The 16,794-nt window shown below is 42.9% G+C and overlaps 1 protein-coding gene across 1 annotated transcript in view; it reads left to right on the top strand.

Moving 5' to 3' along the window:
* Positions 1-1,170, top strand: part of LOC139413405 (succinate--CoA ligase [GDP-forming] subunit beta, mitochondrial-like) — a 131,073-nt gene extending 129,903 nt beyond the window's left edge. Inside the window, exon 11 of the mRNA XM_071160741.1 lies at positions 112-1,170. Within this exon, the coding sequence (XP_071016842.1) occupies positions 112-227 (116 nt within the window). The 3' untranslated portion in view covers positions 228-1,170. The remainder of the gene's footprint in view (positions 1-111) is intronic.
* Positions 1,171-16,794: the final 15,624 nt, after the last annotated feature.

A 16,794-nucleotide genomic window follows, 5' to 3' on the forward strand; every position in this document is an offset into this window, starting at 1 on the left:
TGGGTTCAGTTCATTTCTCCTGTGTTCTGTGTCTTGTTAGTCAGTTTGGTGAGATGCATCTTTCTACGTCATAGGCTATTCACTGTGTGTGTGTGTGTTTGTTTGTTCTAGGGACCAATGTGCAGGAGGCCAAGAGGATCCTGTCAGAGAGTGGACTGCCCATTGTAGCCGCCAACGACCTGGAAGACGCTGCCAAGAAAGCTGTGGCTGCCATTGCCAAGAAGTAGTGGCCCTCAAGCCTTCCATAATCCTGACCAGCCCTTTCGTTCTGAGCACCCTGTTCCCCCTCCTCAGTCCACCCAAAACCACAGGGCAGGTACACCAACCCTTCATCGAACCTTTCACCTTCCTGTCTTATCATGATTAACTGCAATATTTATGTTGGTGCTCCATTAGGAAATGACTTGGCATCCTGACTCTTTAATTGTGCATTCCATTTTGATAGGCTGAGAAACTGTGAAATCATTAGAAAACTAGAACTTTATTCAGGAAATGCTTTGTGGTGTGTAGTTAACGTGGTACACCTGGAGTATTAGAAATCATCATTTGATGTTTTGTTTGTGTTATCTTTGAGTTGTAGTAGGTGATCTCACGGGTTTGCCTTGGTTGAAGTCCAGTATTGATGCCTTAATCAGAGCTCCTTGGTATGTGAAATCGCAACACATGGGTCACTCTAAATCTCAGACTACATGATGAGTGTTATGTTTGAAACGACTTCAAGCACAACGTTGAAGGCATTCCACATGGATGTTGACTCCAATGCTTCCCACAGTTGTGCCAAGTTGGCTGGATGTCTTTTCGCTGGTGAACCATTCTTGATACACATGGGAAACACTGTGTTTTTGTTTACATGATTCCATATGTGTTATTTCATAGTTTTGATGTTATTCTACAATGTAGAAAATAGTCAAAATAAAGAAACCCTTGAATGAGTAGATGTGTCCAAACTTTTGACTGGTACTATACCTTTTGATCATTCATCTGTGCCAACTTCACGAGGCCAACCAGCCAACACTCTGTCACATGGCCAATGTGTTAGAGATATTGTTTAAACAAAACACCATTCTAATTTCCTTTTTATAACCATGAATGTTTGTCGACCCATTGAGATTAGGTCAACTGCACAGTATGAATCATTTGAGAGCTTAATGAAGGTGACTATTTCATAAATTGTGTCTGTGTGGATTTATTATGTGCTGTGTGTTGTTAATCTGGTTTCAGTTTTCTACATAGTTGTCATGTACACCTATTTGTGTGTCTTACCGCCTTGGTGGAGACTGAACCTGACGACTGGATACATTTAAAATCCAAAGCTTTTATTAAAGCTGTGAGTACATATATTTAGTCTAAAGCTCTTCTAATAAATCTCAATGTGTCCTCGGAGGAGAGGACTGTCCTTCATGGGCCGGAGTTGAGTGAGCTGTAAAGAAAGTGAGGGAGAGATTAATGCTATCCCTGTCAGACAGATTGATGGATCATCTGTCACAATATCAAAGAGGACAACCACACCCACCAGATCAATTGCCACCTCCATGTGAGTCACACCAAGACACGTACTGTAGACCCGGAATACAGTTTTTCTCATACACAGAGAAGAATTGAATAAAATGCCCCTCCCACAAGCTTTATACATATTCTCACACTCTCGCTCACTTTTTCTCACACGCCCGTTAGGCAGCGGCCTACAGCGGCAGATTAACGAGGGCAGCATTTCCCGAGCTGAACTGACCAAGACTCACCTCCAACACATAACACCTCACCATTATTCTGCCCAAAAACAATGATAATTTCTCTCGCCCAGTGGCATAAGGGCTATTTTCGGTGAGCGCTAGCGCCGCCCATGATAAACAGTGCCCACTTTAACAAAGGCAGGGGCGCAAAATATGTAGCTTGTCCACACCCAGCACGCCTCATCAGGGTGCTGTTGGAGAGGCGCTGCGGTGCTCCACCAACTTAATCCAACATAAATCATGTAGCCTACAATAGAAAGAACAGTAGCCTCTGTGGCTTTTCTGTAGCCCATAGACTGGAGACCAGATGTATTACAATGTCATGAGACAGACACTTTTTCAATCACGTCAGTTCATGAAGAGCGAGATTGCAGGAGAAAGTCTACTAAAAAGGCAAGGAGGCAGACAGCTTTGGCGTGGCCTCGGCATTATCAAACAGACTTCACAAGCAACAACAAGGCTTTGACGGAGCCAATTTCTTCCTATAAAAAAAGAAGACGTAGGCATACCTGTTTGACAGATGCAATTATAATATCCATAGATTTGTCTGCTTAGCCACATCCTCTAATACCGTCACCATGCCTTCCTTATTTACCTCCGTGTCTGTGAAGGGCTTGGTGTGTTTGGTTAAAACCATGCCTCGAATTGAGTGAGGGTATGCCATACCCTCGGTTAAAGAAAAGGGCAAAAAGGATACCGATTGTTAGCTTTTGAAATAAATAAATAAAGTATCCAGATTATATAAAGCTTCTATAACAATGCTTAACTCTGTGATGCCTTATGCTAGAAACAAGCTTTAAAATGGCCGTGAAATACGTGCCTGCGCTGCATAGGCCTATGGGGATATATTGGTTAGTCTCTGACATTCTGAAGCTGAGCTGCGGCCTTCAGTATTCGAGGAGACAAAAAATGGACTTTGCTATTCTGTCGCTATTAATTGAGCTTTTCACTTTCCGAAAAGATAAATGTTTAAACCCAGGCAGCTTTTGGAAAGGAAAGGGGGATACCTAGTCAGTTGTACAACTGAATGCATTCAACTGATATGTGTCTTCGGCATTTAACCCAACCCCTCTGAATCGGGGAGGTGCGGGGGGCTGCCATAATCGACATCCACGTCTTCGGGGAACAGTGAGTTAACTGCCTTGCTCAGGGGCAAAACGACAGATTTTTACCTTGTCAGCTCAGGGATTCGATCTAGCAACCTTTTGGTTACTGGCCCAACGTTCTAACCACTAGGGAAGCACTTCTGTTATTGGGTTAAGCAACGGACGAGTAGCCAGCAGTTGAAGTTGACATTGTTCTGCGTCGGTCAAGCCTCTGTCTGGGTGGAAAGGTAAGTATTGAAAGTGCCATGCTTAGATTCATGAGGACGTCTAAGATTGAATTATTTGCACACAGCAACCGTTTCATTGCAAACCAGACACTGGTTTGACATTGGAGAAATATGGTAAGAATGCCTCTTTCTCTGTTCTCTGCCTCTTTCTGCTTTTCCCCAATCAACATACAAAGAAATATAAAAATATCTAATTTAATAGAAACATTGGTGATGTTATCAGTGTAATCAGATTGAAAATAAAAGGCTGTTATTGACATTGAACTGATATAACCTACTAACCAGATGTGTTAAAAATTGTGTTTAATTTGTAGCATAGGGCTATGAATTTGGCTGCTAATTATGCTAATTACGTTCAGGCCAAACCTATTGCCAAACCCTGCTGTACACTATTCTAGTTTAACGGGGATAGGAGGGGGAGGGGCACCTATTGCAACAGAATGACCAGGCCTGCACACATACATACACACATTTACAAGACCACAAGTTCCAGCTGTGTGTGTGTGTGTGTGTGTGTGTGTGTGTGTGTGTGTGTGTGTGTGTGTGTGTGTGTGTGTGTGTGTGTGTGTGTGTGAAAATCAGATGATTGATCTGAAAAGACTCACTGACAATTGCCATAATGAATTCATGAGCACTGGGGGTCAGACTGGGCTACTTTTGAAAGATCACCGGCATATCTGGGTGAAATAGATAGTGAAAAAGATTCCTAACTAGAGGCCTAAAAACCTGCAGTAGAGAGACCTACGGTGGGCACCATGTCTGCATTTTTACAAGAGCTTTTTTGTATATATGAAAGTGGTGGGGGGGGGGCATGGAAAAAATAAAATCAACCTTATATCCTGCCTGGTTGGCCCTGTCCGGGAGTATAGTCGGACAGGGCCACAGTGTCTCCCGAGCCCTCCTGTCTCAGCATCCAGTAATTATGCTGCAATAATTTATGTGTCGGGAGCTAGGGTCAGTCTGTTATATCTGGAGTATTTCTCCTGTCTTATCTGGTGTCCTGTGTGAATTTAAGTATGCTCTCTCTAATTCTCTCTCTTTCTCTCTATTTCTTTCTCTTCTCTCGGAGGACCTAGGACCATGCCTCAGGACTACCTGGCCTGATGACTCCTGGCTGTCCCCAGTCCACCTGGTCTTGGTGCTGCTCCAGTTTCAACTGTTCTGCCTGAACCCTGACCTGTTCACTGGATGTGCTACCTTGTCCCGGACCTGCTGTATTCAACCCTCTCTCTCTACCGCACCTGCTGTCTCTAACTCTGAATGATGGGCTATGAAAAGCCAAATGACATTTACTCCTGAGGTGCTGACCTGTTGCACCCTCTACAACCACTGTGACCTGTTGCACCCTCTACAACTACTGTGACCTGTTGCACCCTCTACAACCACTGTGACCTGTTGCACCCTCTACAACTACTGTGACCTGTTGCACCCTCTACAACTACTGTGACCTGTTGCACCCTCTACAACCACTGTGACCTGTTGCACCCTCTACAACCACTGTGACCTGTTGCACCCTCTACAACCACTGTGACCTGTTGCACCCTCTACAACTACTGTGACCTGTTGCACCCTCTACAACCACTGTGACCTGTTGCACCCTCTACAACTACTGTGACCTGTTGCACCCTCTACAACTACTGTGACCTGTTGCACCCTCTACAACTACTGTGACCTCTTGCACCCTCTACAACTACTGTGACCTCTTGCACCCTCTACAACCACTGTGACCTGTTGCACCCTCTACAACCACTGTGACCTGTTGCACCCACTACAACCACTGTGACCTGTTGCACCCTCTACAACTACTGTGACCTGTTGCACCCTCTACAACCACTGTGACCTGTTGCACCCTCTACAACTACTGTGATTATTTTTATTTGACCCTGCTGGTCATCTATAAATGTTTGAACATCTTGGCCATGTTCTGTTATAATCTCAACCTGGCACAGCCAGAAGAGGACTGGCCACCCCTCAGAGCCTGGTTCCTCTCTAGGTTTCTTCCTAGGTTCCTGCCTTTCTACATCTGTATTGCTTTCTGTTTGGGGTTTTAGGCTGGGTTTCTGTACAGCACTTTGTGACATCGGCTGATGTAAAAAGGGCTTTATAAAATACATTTGATTGATTAATTGGCCAGCAAACACTATTGGTGTGTCTGAGTTCTAAAAGGTTTATCCAGCCCATTTACAAGGCAAATAATTGGAAATGGAGGGGCTGTTTGAACGAGGGTTATATAAACATTGTCTTGTGTTTTTTACAGCTAACATACCACAAGTTGCTACAAGTCATATCTGGTTAGGTATCACCTTGTTTGTCTTTCCCATTGCAGTGTCATCTTCTGAACAAGTCCAGCTTCTTCCCCAGATCTTGATGGTGGCGGCCTACGGTAGCCTTGTAAATGGGCTGGATGGTTCAATAATTGCCTTATTTCATGCTCTTCCTACGGTATGTCAGAAATAACCCGGCTGATGGATTGGACTGTGGAATTTAAAGCTTGTTAAAGTGGGCTTTGACGTTGACATTGTTTAATTCAGAAGAGAGGCAGAGGTCAGAAGAAAATGTGTACGCTGATTTACTCTCCAAAATTAGTGCAGCACTGTCATATAAATATAGATGAGGGGAGAACTATTGGAGGTCACCCAGTGGATTAGATCATTTACCTCCAGCTCTTAACTTGGCTAATACCTTCTGAGACAGAGCGCAGGCTAACAGCACAGACATACACACACTTGCTTATTTTTTAATTAAACTGAATTATTATACCAGGAGTACATTCCTCACTTTTTGACTCCCTTTATTTATCCCTGTAATTGTCCATTTTGATTTCTGAAAGCTTTGCATGATTTTTTAAATTATCTCTCAGAATTGATGTCAAAACAGTAATTGCCACTTTATGAAGCTGCCTTTTGTGTTTAACTCTAAACTGAGAACTAGCGCTCTTGAAAAAACATTATTTTGTCTCTTTGGCTTTAGACCATAAGGTCAAGTCGGCCTTGCAGTAAGTATTGGTTATTTATTGAGTCATTTGTTGGCAAGAACCACTAATATATTAGTTCTTAAAAAACGAATGGCATTGTAAATTGCATACAGCTATTGTACTTTTGCCTTTTTGGGGGACATTGGTAGTTCAATATGTAAGCGTTTCAGATGGCTTGTTTGGCAGCCAAGGCAGTGGACAGATGAGGATAGGAGGCTAGAAGGACTGTGTGTGTGTGTGTGGGAGGGGGGGGGGGGGGGGTGTTATTGAGCTTTTTCCGCAGCAAAGCTCTACCTTACTATCTACGAGGCCCTCAAAGCAGGACAGTGTCCTTGAATTTCTATGGCTATTTCCTCATTACAACTTACAAGCACACTGAAAATGTCCTCTTTCTCTCACCTGCACCTTTTAATTGTTCAACTTCTAAATCAATTATGACACATCCCTCACTATTGTCATTGGTTGCACTAATTGCACTGTTTGTCTACATAACCTGGTTCTAGCATTCATGACATTACCCGGAAGAAGGCACAGTGATGACGAAACATTGCTGTTTTATCCAATTAATTACTGGGAGTTTATATATATATATATATATATATATATATATATATATATATCTAGAGAGAGTGTGTAACTCTCTATTTTTACAACTTCTAAATCAAATCATAAAAATATACTCTTGACAGGTTTTATGGCAAAATGCAACTAAGAGTCTGAATTAAAATGTCAGGGTGAGAAAGTCTCTGGTCCATGGTTGTTGTTCAAGTCTTAACATTTGGCCGGCAGAAAAATGTATTTCGCTCTCCTGTAATTGTTGCCAGTGTGTCTGTCTGTAATTGAAGGACTTTAAAATCGATTAAAATTACCTTCAAGAAATGTAGTTTTGGTAGGAGACACTTTCCTTTTGCTATGCTGTTCCAATCTAACCTCATTCATTGTTTTTAGTGACAGACATTTTCTGTTGGTCAAGGATTTGATGGATTCATGAACACCGAATCCATCTTGACCTAAATAATGTAATGTTTTTTGGCTTCACTGTTTTGAACTTTGTTTTTTTGCAAAGTCAACAGATTTGGAGTTCTTGCACTCTTTTCTACCATGGATATACATTTAAAAAAGGAATTGAGTCTGCAATTGCTTATGGGAAATGAACTCCTTTATTGGACCAACTGCCATACAGTATTTGAAACTCAACAATGACCTCTTTGCCTTTATCACCCTATCCCTCCCGCTCTCGCTCTCTCTTTATCCCTCGCGCTCTCTCTCTCTCCCAGGCTACTGTACCTCTTCACAGAGAGCTTTTCATTCCCTCTCTCCCTCTCTCGTCAGTGAGCAGTTAATCGCCCTTTATTAATTAAAAGAGTGAGCGAAAGGTGCATGAACTGAATACACCCCGCCATTCAGCCGTGTCGTCTTTTCAAATATTTCTTAGTTCTCCATTGTTTCATAAACTTTCGCCTGAGCAAACTTTTGACAGTGATTTGTATGTGTTTGTGAGCTGTCTCTGATCCAATTATCTACAAAGTGGTGTCAGGAGAGAAGGCTTCAATAACGAAGGAATCTACTGATACACTGACACTAATTAAAAGCTCATTTGGTGTGACCTCTGAACGCCTCTTTAATTATAACAGAAGCACAAGCAACATAATGCTGTTTCAAATTGCCTGATAATTAGGCTCTGGAGCTTCCTGGTGGAGTTCTCAGCAGGTGTGCTTGTGACATGCTCACACATTCCAAAGTCCCACAATGCACTCCTCTGAGTTTACGCCCATAAAGAAGAAAGGAGACATGAAATCCTGAGAGGTTAAAACAATAGGTTATTAATGCAGATATTTCAGAAATGTGCTGCATTCATTTTCTTTAAACTGGTTTGTTATAGAGGCTTTATAGACCTAGATTATAATTTTTTTACATTAATGCACACAGGTAGTAGACCACTCTAACCAGTTCGCACACTACGATTTAGAAAGTGAGAAAGAAACACAAAAGAACATTGTGTAGTTGTCTACGTGTCTCAATTTTGTGTGCAAGCGTGCACGTGTGCGTGCATGTGGCGAGGTTGAAGGTGACTTTGGGAGTTAATAGCTTTAACCAGAGGGTTGTGCGGTCTCTTTTTCCGTCTCCTTCCTCAAACTCGGGGTGAATATATGAAGCCTGTGCATGTCAAGTGCTATTGCCGTCAAACGTGCTTGACTGCAGCGTGCGATCTGAGGAGAGTGTGTGCGGAGCGCCAAGGAAAAGTGGCCTGTCACCTGTGATTTTGTCGATGTGCTAAAGCATGGCGGTAATGAGGAGATGAAGGCTGCAGAAGCGATACTGAAGCGATGAAGCACACACACTCACACAACAAGGTGATGAAGTTTGGCAACCTGGCTTGTGTGGAGATCTCCCCTTCTACTTAACACTTTTTGATGCAAGCAGGCATGGTAATCAGTGTGCATGTGGGTTTACTTGTTTTCCTGTGTGTACCCGAGTTAATGTGATAACAAGGTGTGTGGGAGGGTGTGGGGTTGTATGTGTGCGTGTGATAGTATTAGTGTATTTGTTCACGTGAATGTGTTTCTGGTTGGTGGGCGGGGAGGATGTTTGAGTATGGAAATATGCTTGTTTGTATGTGTAGAGCTTGGTCTGCTGATTTGTTGAAAAAGTGCAAAGTTATCTGGAGAAATTCTTGATTGGGTGTCTAACAGTAGCCTACTACACAGCTTCATTAGCCCTAATGTGCCTCCAATGCCTGGCAAGGCTGGAGATGACGATGCCCGGGGTATGTTTACATTCAACTGATCTACCACTACAGTAGTTATAGATGTAACCCGTGTATGATCTAAGGACATAATTTTCCTTTGCTGTACTAAAGGAAGTCTGTAAATGTTGTACATGCTATACACAGGTTTCCCGTAAAATCCCCAAAAGTATCTTCCCATACAAAATTGTGTACAGAGAGTCTGTATACAGAGATGGGGACTGCACTGAGTAATATTGTAACGTCATTGTCAATATCTGTGTGTGTGTGTGTGTGTGTCGCTAGCGCTCTGTGAGATCAGTGTGGCACCCTCTCCTAAATGAGCACATTACTTACATCCACTGGATATTTCAAACACTTCCAGTTGTAAAATTCTCCATTACATGGGTCAGCCAAGGGCAATGGGAGACGAATAAGTACCTATCCTTTTCCAAAGGCTCGGCCCCACCAATAACTCCCTCCTGCTGAGATCTCTGTCAGTGCTCTGATTGCCTTTTATAAAGCCTCATTCACACAGACAAGTAGCTTTTTTTCTCAATGAGCCATTTTCCCCAGCATGTCAGATACTCTGATATTAATGAATGCACAATGACAGTTCTTAGAGAGTGAGACGGCCATCCTGCCGCCGGGAATTTACCCGCAGTTCCTTGGCCAGAGAAAGAAGTATGAGACTGTAAAAACAAATAGGCGGAGGTCAGAATCTCATCTCCTCCCAGAGATTAAAAACTCATCTCTCAAAGCACTGCTGCTTTATTGAGGCTGATTCTTGGGGCCCTTCATGCAAATGGAGGTGTGATTAGTCTGGGTGTTAGCTTGGCGGAGCCGCAGTGGGGTGAGGACACCGTGTCCCTCTGTCCAATTACCACTGTCTGTCTGTATTACTGCAGGGACCCATGTCCACACGCATCATTAGGGGACAGAGCTCTCCATGACACACACACACTAATACAAACACATACTAACACACACACACTAATACAAACATACTAACACACACACTAATACAAACATACTAACACACACACACACAAACTAATACAAACATACTAACACACACACTAATACAAACATACTAACACACACACACACACACACTAATACAAACACATACTAATACAAACACATACTAGCACACACACACACACTAATACAAACACACACACAAACACACACACTAATACAAACACACTAATACAAACGCATACTAACACACACACACGAACTGGAACAGCCTTTGGACGTGAAGTGCAGTGGCAAATGCCACAGATCCCCTTTAACATATTAACTTAGATACAGCTATTGGAGTAGTGTTCAAACAAAGAGGGTTACACAGTGTTTAACCACTAAAGAATGACCATTCCAAGAATCTTCAGAACATTGTTCTAATCTGGTGGATCACGTAAGGCATCATCAACCATGGGCTATGCGTTCTATGGAAAATAATGAACTGTGTGGATAATTCAAGAGCAGCTCAAACATGTAAGAATGAGTTATGGCTATTTAATTCTACCATGCTGATATACCGTGTGTTATAGGGAAGTAATGCATGCTCTAGAATGCCAATCAGAAACGAGTATTCAACAATGGTATAAAATAAATAAACTGAGTGGTTCGAGCCCTGAATGCTGACTGGCTGACAGCTTTGGTATATCAGACCGTATACCACAGATTTGAGAAAATATTTAGTTTTAATGCTCTAATTACATTGGTAACCAGTTTAAGGTAGCACCTCGGGGGTTTGTGGTATGTGACCTATATACAGTACCAATGCTAAGGCCTGTATTCAGGCACTCCGCGTTGCGTCGTGGTTAAGAACAGCACTTAGCCGTGGTATATTGGCCATATACCACACATCCTCGGACCTTATTGCTTGATTATAAAATGGAGGAATAGAGGATTTGGAAATGTTTCTTCTCTATGGGAGAAAATGTGATCTCAGTGGGATTCTACACCAGTGAAGTTTGTACCCTGATGTAAGCTTCACATTGGGCCATTCTCTACCGTAGTTCCTGAATGGATTAGAGGGTTCTTCCACTGCACAATGAAATCAATAAGTTATAACCCTAATATTATCAAGTTCATCTCTCTGACGCTACTGTGGTAGGTCATGAATGTTAACTAACTGGTTTGAGTGGGTGTAATAGTTGTGGGTGATCTGTTCCATGCTGTTTGACTGCCTGTAGATGAGCCTGAGCTTTTCTTTGAATAGGAAATGTGTTCCTGCATAATGGCTCTGAGATGTGATGCAATAATGAGCTGAATTTTTTTTGATTTCACCAATCATTAAAAAGCAGCGCCTGATGCCTTTTTTATGAAGGGGGCCCCAGCAAAAAGGTCTGGGTAAGATGAGATGTGATGTTCATACAGGTTTGTTTCCTCATTAACCTTATTTTATGCAAGCTAATGCAGTTCGATCTGAAGTTTATGAAAGACACCATCTTATTTAATTTTTTTCTCCCTGCGATCCTTTCAAGTTGACCATCGATGTCTGAGGCTCATGTCTGCTTTTGGTGTGGACTGAATTCAGTGTGAGTTTTCTCTTTAATGAGCCTGGTTTCTCTGGCAAGGTCAGGGCCGTGTGCCACAGCAGCTGACATGTACTCAGTGTATATCCTTCCTCACCATGTTATTGAGTCACAGCACTGATACAAGGTCAGAGAAAACAAGCTCGTACCTAACTCCCCATCTCCCATCAACACACGCACGGACACACACTTCCTCTTTCCCCCTGTTTCCCTTCCCTTCCACCCCACTGTGGACTAAAGTTGCCTGACTGTGATTAGGACATGTCATCCTCCTGGCCTGCAGGGCTATGTCTTTTAATAAGTATGTATATTTATCTCATACCCCCTGTCCATGTCTCTATCTAGATCAATACGGATTAGTATTTCACACCAAATCAAAATTCACCCTCAGGGGGTTGATGAGGATACAACCTGAACCAGCGGACATTTTAAGGAAGTTTATATTACATAGAATTCCCATCTAATACGATCTGTGTTTATGGAGTATTGGAAACATTATCTAACCATTCCAATCAAATATCCTATAGATGAAGACTGACAAGCACATAGCAGGCAAGGTCATATACAATAAAACACCTCGGTTATGTTAAACTGAATGGCGATTAAGGTTTTGTTATTCCATAGTTGTTTTTGAGTTAGTGTCATATTCTCAATCTGTGCTGCTGTTCAAATGGGGTCTTTAGGGGCATATGATGGAAATGGGTGATACGGTACTTAATAAAGTAGTTGGTGTTCCCAAATCATTGTTTTCCTCTACTGGGACTAACCAATTGTCCTTGAATGATACGCGCAGAGTGAATAGACTTTTAGAGCACACAACAGAGTACAAAAGAGAACCCATGATTTGCTTTTAGGCCTATAACCTGGAAAGGAACGACATGTGTTGCCATTATCTAATACTTATATGAGTCATTCCCAACAGCTCAACGGAGGATCAAAAGATTATATTACAGATTTCAAACCCTTATACTCAAGCATTGAAACAGCTGTCAATTTGCCACCTTGGTAGAGCAGGTAAGTTGTTTGGTGAGTTTGACTTCCACCTGTCACCCCACCTGGATCCATTATCCTTGACTCGTCCTTTAGGGAAGAGCTGCCTGGGCTGCACACTCCATGGAAGACTCCATTCGGTACTTAATGACATTGACGAGCCTCGTTCTGCAGCTGCTGGCGCATCCTGTGGGGGTGAAGTATGTAAGAGCATCAACACCCCCTCCAACTCCTTCCCTGTCCTCCTCCCCTCTCCTCTCGCCCTGCTCCTCAGCGCTGCAGATTACATTTCATAAAATATTCATAAAAAAACTATCTCTAAACGGCGTAATTAGAGGCAGGATTTAATGTCGGCCTTATCCGAGGCTCCGGTTTTGCAGTTGCCTCCATGTGCATTACAGGAGACCATGCTACAGTGCCGCTGCACACAAACGGCGGGTGCCACACGCTCAGCCAATAACCTCTGCCGGGTTTTGTCGTGTCACATGCCCTGCTCAAACCTCATCCTTGAACGCATGCTGGATTCCTTAACCTCTCCCCTTTGATGTGACATCAGTATTTATACCACTGCTGTAGTACACACAGAACAGCAACCAACAGTTGCATGGAAACGTCCTGAAGAGAAAGGCTTGACAGCCAGCCCATTCCTGCTGAATGGGATGTAGAATAGGTCTGTCTGCACATTATTGCATTTCAGATTATTAATTACTTGCCAATTACTTAAACAAATATGGTACATTAAGTGCCTAATTTCCCAGCTAACTCTGAACAGATGGATACTGCTGTGCTGGATAATGAGTAGGCTACCTGGGTCCAAGCAGAGTGATGTCATGCACTACTAGCTGCCCTGCCTTCCTCCACGACATGTAGTAATAGGTCTGCATATTAGGGGGCTATTGAACCTGATATTACTGGACCATGACTTGCATATGTTTCAAATGGCCCTATGGATGAGCTTCCTCTATCCATGTGTTATTCATTCATTATAGTTAGTTATGGAAAAGTCCCAAAATAAGTGAATATGTACTATGTGACACCACTGGATAGCAGTGTAATGTGTTGGAGTGTGTTCCTGTATGTTCAGAGCGATATTGAGGTGGACTTGGAATAAGGCTTATATTTAAGGATTATTTTGAATTGTACACATGTGCAGCTAAAGGCTGAGTACATAGGCCTATATGAGTAAGCACATAAAAAAAAGAGATGTACTATACAATATTAGAGTTAAGCAGCATTAAGCAATCTCACAAAGTAAGGCGTAGTATCTGTCAGTCTGTAGTATCTGTCAGTCTGAGTAGGGGGAAGGTTCAGTTTGTGACTGGATCAGATAGATCTGCCGCTGACATGGCCTCTCATCTGAAGCAGCCATTTGTTGTCATCCTGTGATTTTGCTTCTGGGCAAAGGATCTGCCGAGGTGGGTGCAGCGGGACTCCAAGGTCTCCAAGTCCAGGTCATTGCATGCAGAGTCGGAGGAGGTGTAGGTGGGGTCCATGATGATTTTGGTTGCAGATCATTGGATCTTCTCAAGTTGGTTGTGTCGGTGGGCTGTGAGACCTGGGTGCCATACTGGAGCGGCGTACTCAAGTACTGGACAGACAAAGCAAGTGTAGACTGTCAGAAGGTCTTTTGGTTGGAGGTTGAAATGGCGAAGACAGTTCATCATGAAGAGCTTTCGGTTCTTTGGTGGTGATGTCAGAAGTGTGTGTCCCATTTTAGTTTGTCTTGGAGCGTTATGGCGCTGGACACCACTTCAAGTGTATGACAGGAGATTAATAGTGGAGGAGGTGGGTAAGGAATCGGGAATGTGGCTGAAACAGTTGTACATGACTTTGCACTTTGTTGGCTTGAATGTCATCTTTTTTGGTTCTGTCCAATCGGCTAGTTGGTTGAGGTCCTGTTGTATGGTGGAAGTGTCACAAATGGGTCTTGATTCAATGAGGTTCAGGTCATCCACAAAGTTAGATAGGGTACCCTCTAATGCATCGTCGACATGAGCCACAAACACAATTGGGCCGAGCTGTGTGCCCTGGGGGAGGCGACAGGAGAGTTATTGGGCCTGGGATGGAGTCTTATGGTATCTTGGCACCTGGCTACGGACGGAAGTATAAGTTACAAATGCATGGCATGATCTCTGGTCGGACAGATAATTGCAAAAGGTGTTTCATTGCAATGGTGTGGTCCACAAGGTCAAAGGCCTTGTTGTAGTCTGTCAGGACCCATGTGCTGGAGGTGCCTCTGGTGTCTTCGGTTCTGTACAGCTGGTCAGCCATGCTTACAAGGCAGTGGGTGGTTGAGCGTCCCTTGAGGCGCTTTTGGATATCCTGTGTTACCCATTCAGCAACAAAACCTTCATACACCTTTGCTAGAAGGAGCATGAGCGAGACGCACTGTAGCTGGTCAACGCTTGGTGGAATACTCTTCAGCTGGGGGACCACTCTTGCAGCCTCCCATTGATGTGGAACCACTCCTTCACACAGGCTTAGTTGTGATAATGATGTGGTGACAGATAAAAATGTGTCATTTATAGCATTGGCAATGGTTGTCTGGGTCAAGCCCATCAACATTGATCAAAATTATTTTGACTGCTGCTCAGAAATGTAATTTGATAGTACTATGTGGCTGTGTTCACCCTCTTGTTTTTCTGGATTTTGGTGTGGTAGAATGTTTATCTTGCTACCTGGATCGCTCTCTGAGCTTTGTTCCTCAGATTGCGCCATGAAGGCCAGTATTTTTCTCTGAAGGTTTTCTGTCTGCTTTTTATCATCTCTTTGATTCTACAGTAGGTGTATGCATCTTAACCACCTGTGTTGGGAAGTAAGCTGCAATGGCCTGAGACAGGGTGTTATAGAAGCTGTCTGTTTTCTCCTGTGTCCTCTTCACATTTGTTAGTCCTGGCCATTTTATGGAGGGAAAGCCACTGACCACATGCTCTGATCATTGACTCTTTCATTGCTTGAATTACTTTTTTCCTGGTTGTGTTAGTGACCGAATGAGACTCGTTTGTGAAAACTACAATATTATGATCACTGAAACCCAAATGTGACATTGTTGTAAAAAAAAGTCCTCTAAGTTGGTTGTTACGAATCTCTTTTGGCCCGACAGTCTAGGGGGGATGGTAGTGAGACCCGTAACATAACTCATGTAAATTATAATTGTGACAAAGTGTGAACGAAATAACCACGACAACCGAAATAATACCGTCAAACTCAGGGTTTATTTATAAACACACGGTAATGAGGGGAGCAGGAAAAGGGGCTGAGCTGGACCCAAGGAAAGAAACAAATATGCAAAAACACCCCTAAGCTAGACTAGCCTACTTTAACAACAGCTAACTAACTAACCAAAAATACAGTGGGTGGTCCACCCAGTTCTAACTAGTGTTAACAAAGTTTACCTACGGGTAGTGTATGCCCATGGGCGACTTGTCTTGGTTTCCCCCTTTTCCCACCAGCAACAAACAAACACCACAAGCAAAAACAATACTCACAGGAGATGACAAAGTGATTTGGAGGTGCTCAAACAAAAGAGAGGTTAATTAATACACAGAGAGCGAGCGAAGAACAGAGATCTACAAACATGGCATTACAAAGATATTGAGCTACTGAAATCTATCAAGAGCAGAGATCTACCAACATGGCATTTACAAAGAGATTGAGCTACTGAAATCTATATAGAACAGCTATCTACCAACATGGCATTACACAGAGATTGAGCTCTCCTGAAATCTATCAAGAGCAGAGTTCTACCAACTTGGCATTACAAAGAGATTGAGCTCTTGAACAAACAAATGATGGGGTTTTTAAACCATGGGGAAGGAACTGTGATAGGGTAGGAAACAGGAGGAGGTGTGTCTTCTGATTGATGGGTTGATTGTTGACTGATTGGGGAGTAATGATTTTCACCTGTGAGGGGAGAAGGAGAGAAAAGAAACACACACAGGATACACACAGACACAGGATACACACAGACACAGGATACCTGTATCCGTAACATTGGTAATGACGAAGTCAAGGATGGCATTCTGTCTAGCATAGTCCAGACACATCAACATGGTTGAAAGCACCCAAGATAAAGATCCCAGCATCAACATGCTTTGTTCTGATAGTATCAAGGCTGTCCATTAGATGTTGAATGAGTTGATCTTCTGAATTGGATTGAGGGGGGGAATATACCAAAGGTAATAAATGATCCAACTTGCCTTGGTAATCGTTTAGGTCAAAGCCTTAGCCACAAACACTCCAATTCAGGTGGTACCTCTATGAATGGGAGCTTGTGTGCAGAAATGTCCTCTCTTATATAATGTCCCACACCCCCTCCCCTTTGACCTTGTCTTGGTTTGGAGTAGGTGTTGAAACCAATTTATTTCCCAGAGTTCAGGTGGTACATCTCTGACAGAGCAGCAATTTCAGCCCTCTCTGTTAGCAGGATTGATTGAAATTCATCTAACTTGTTAACCAGTTAACTTATCTCATAATCATCTGTCACACCTACATGC

This window comes from Oncorhynchus clarkii, chromosome 7 (genome assembly GCF_045791955.1).
Source record: "Oncorhynchus clarkii lewisi isolate Uvic-CL-2024 chromosome 7, UVic_Ocla_1.0, whole genome shotgun sequence".
Classification (NCBI taxonomy): domain Eukaryota; kingdom Metazoa; phylum Chordata; class Actinopteri; order Salmoniformes; family Salmonidae; genus Oncorhynchus; species Oncorhynchus clarkii.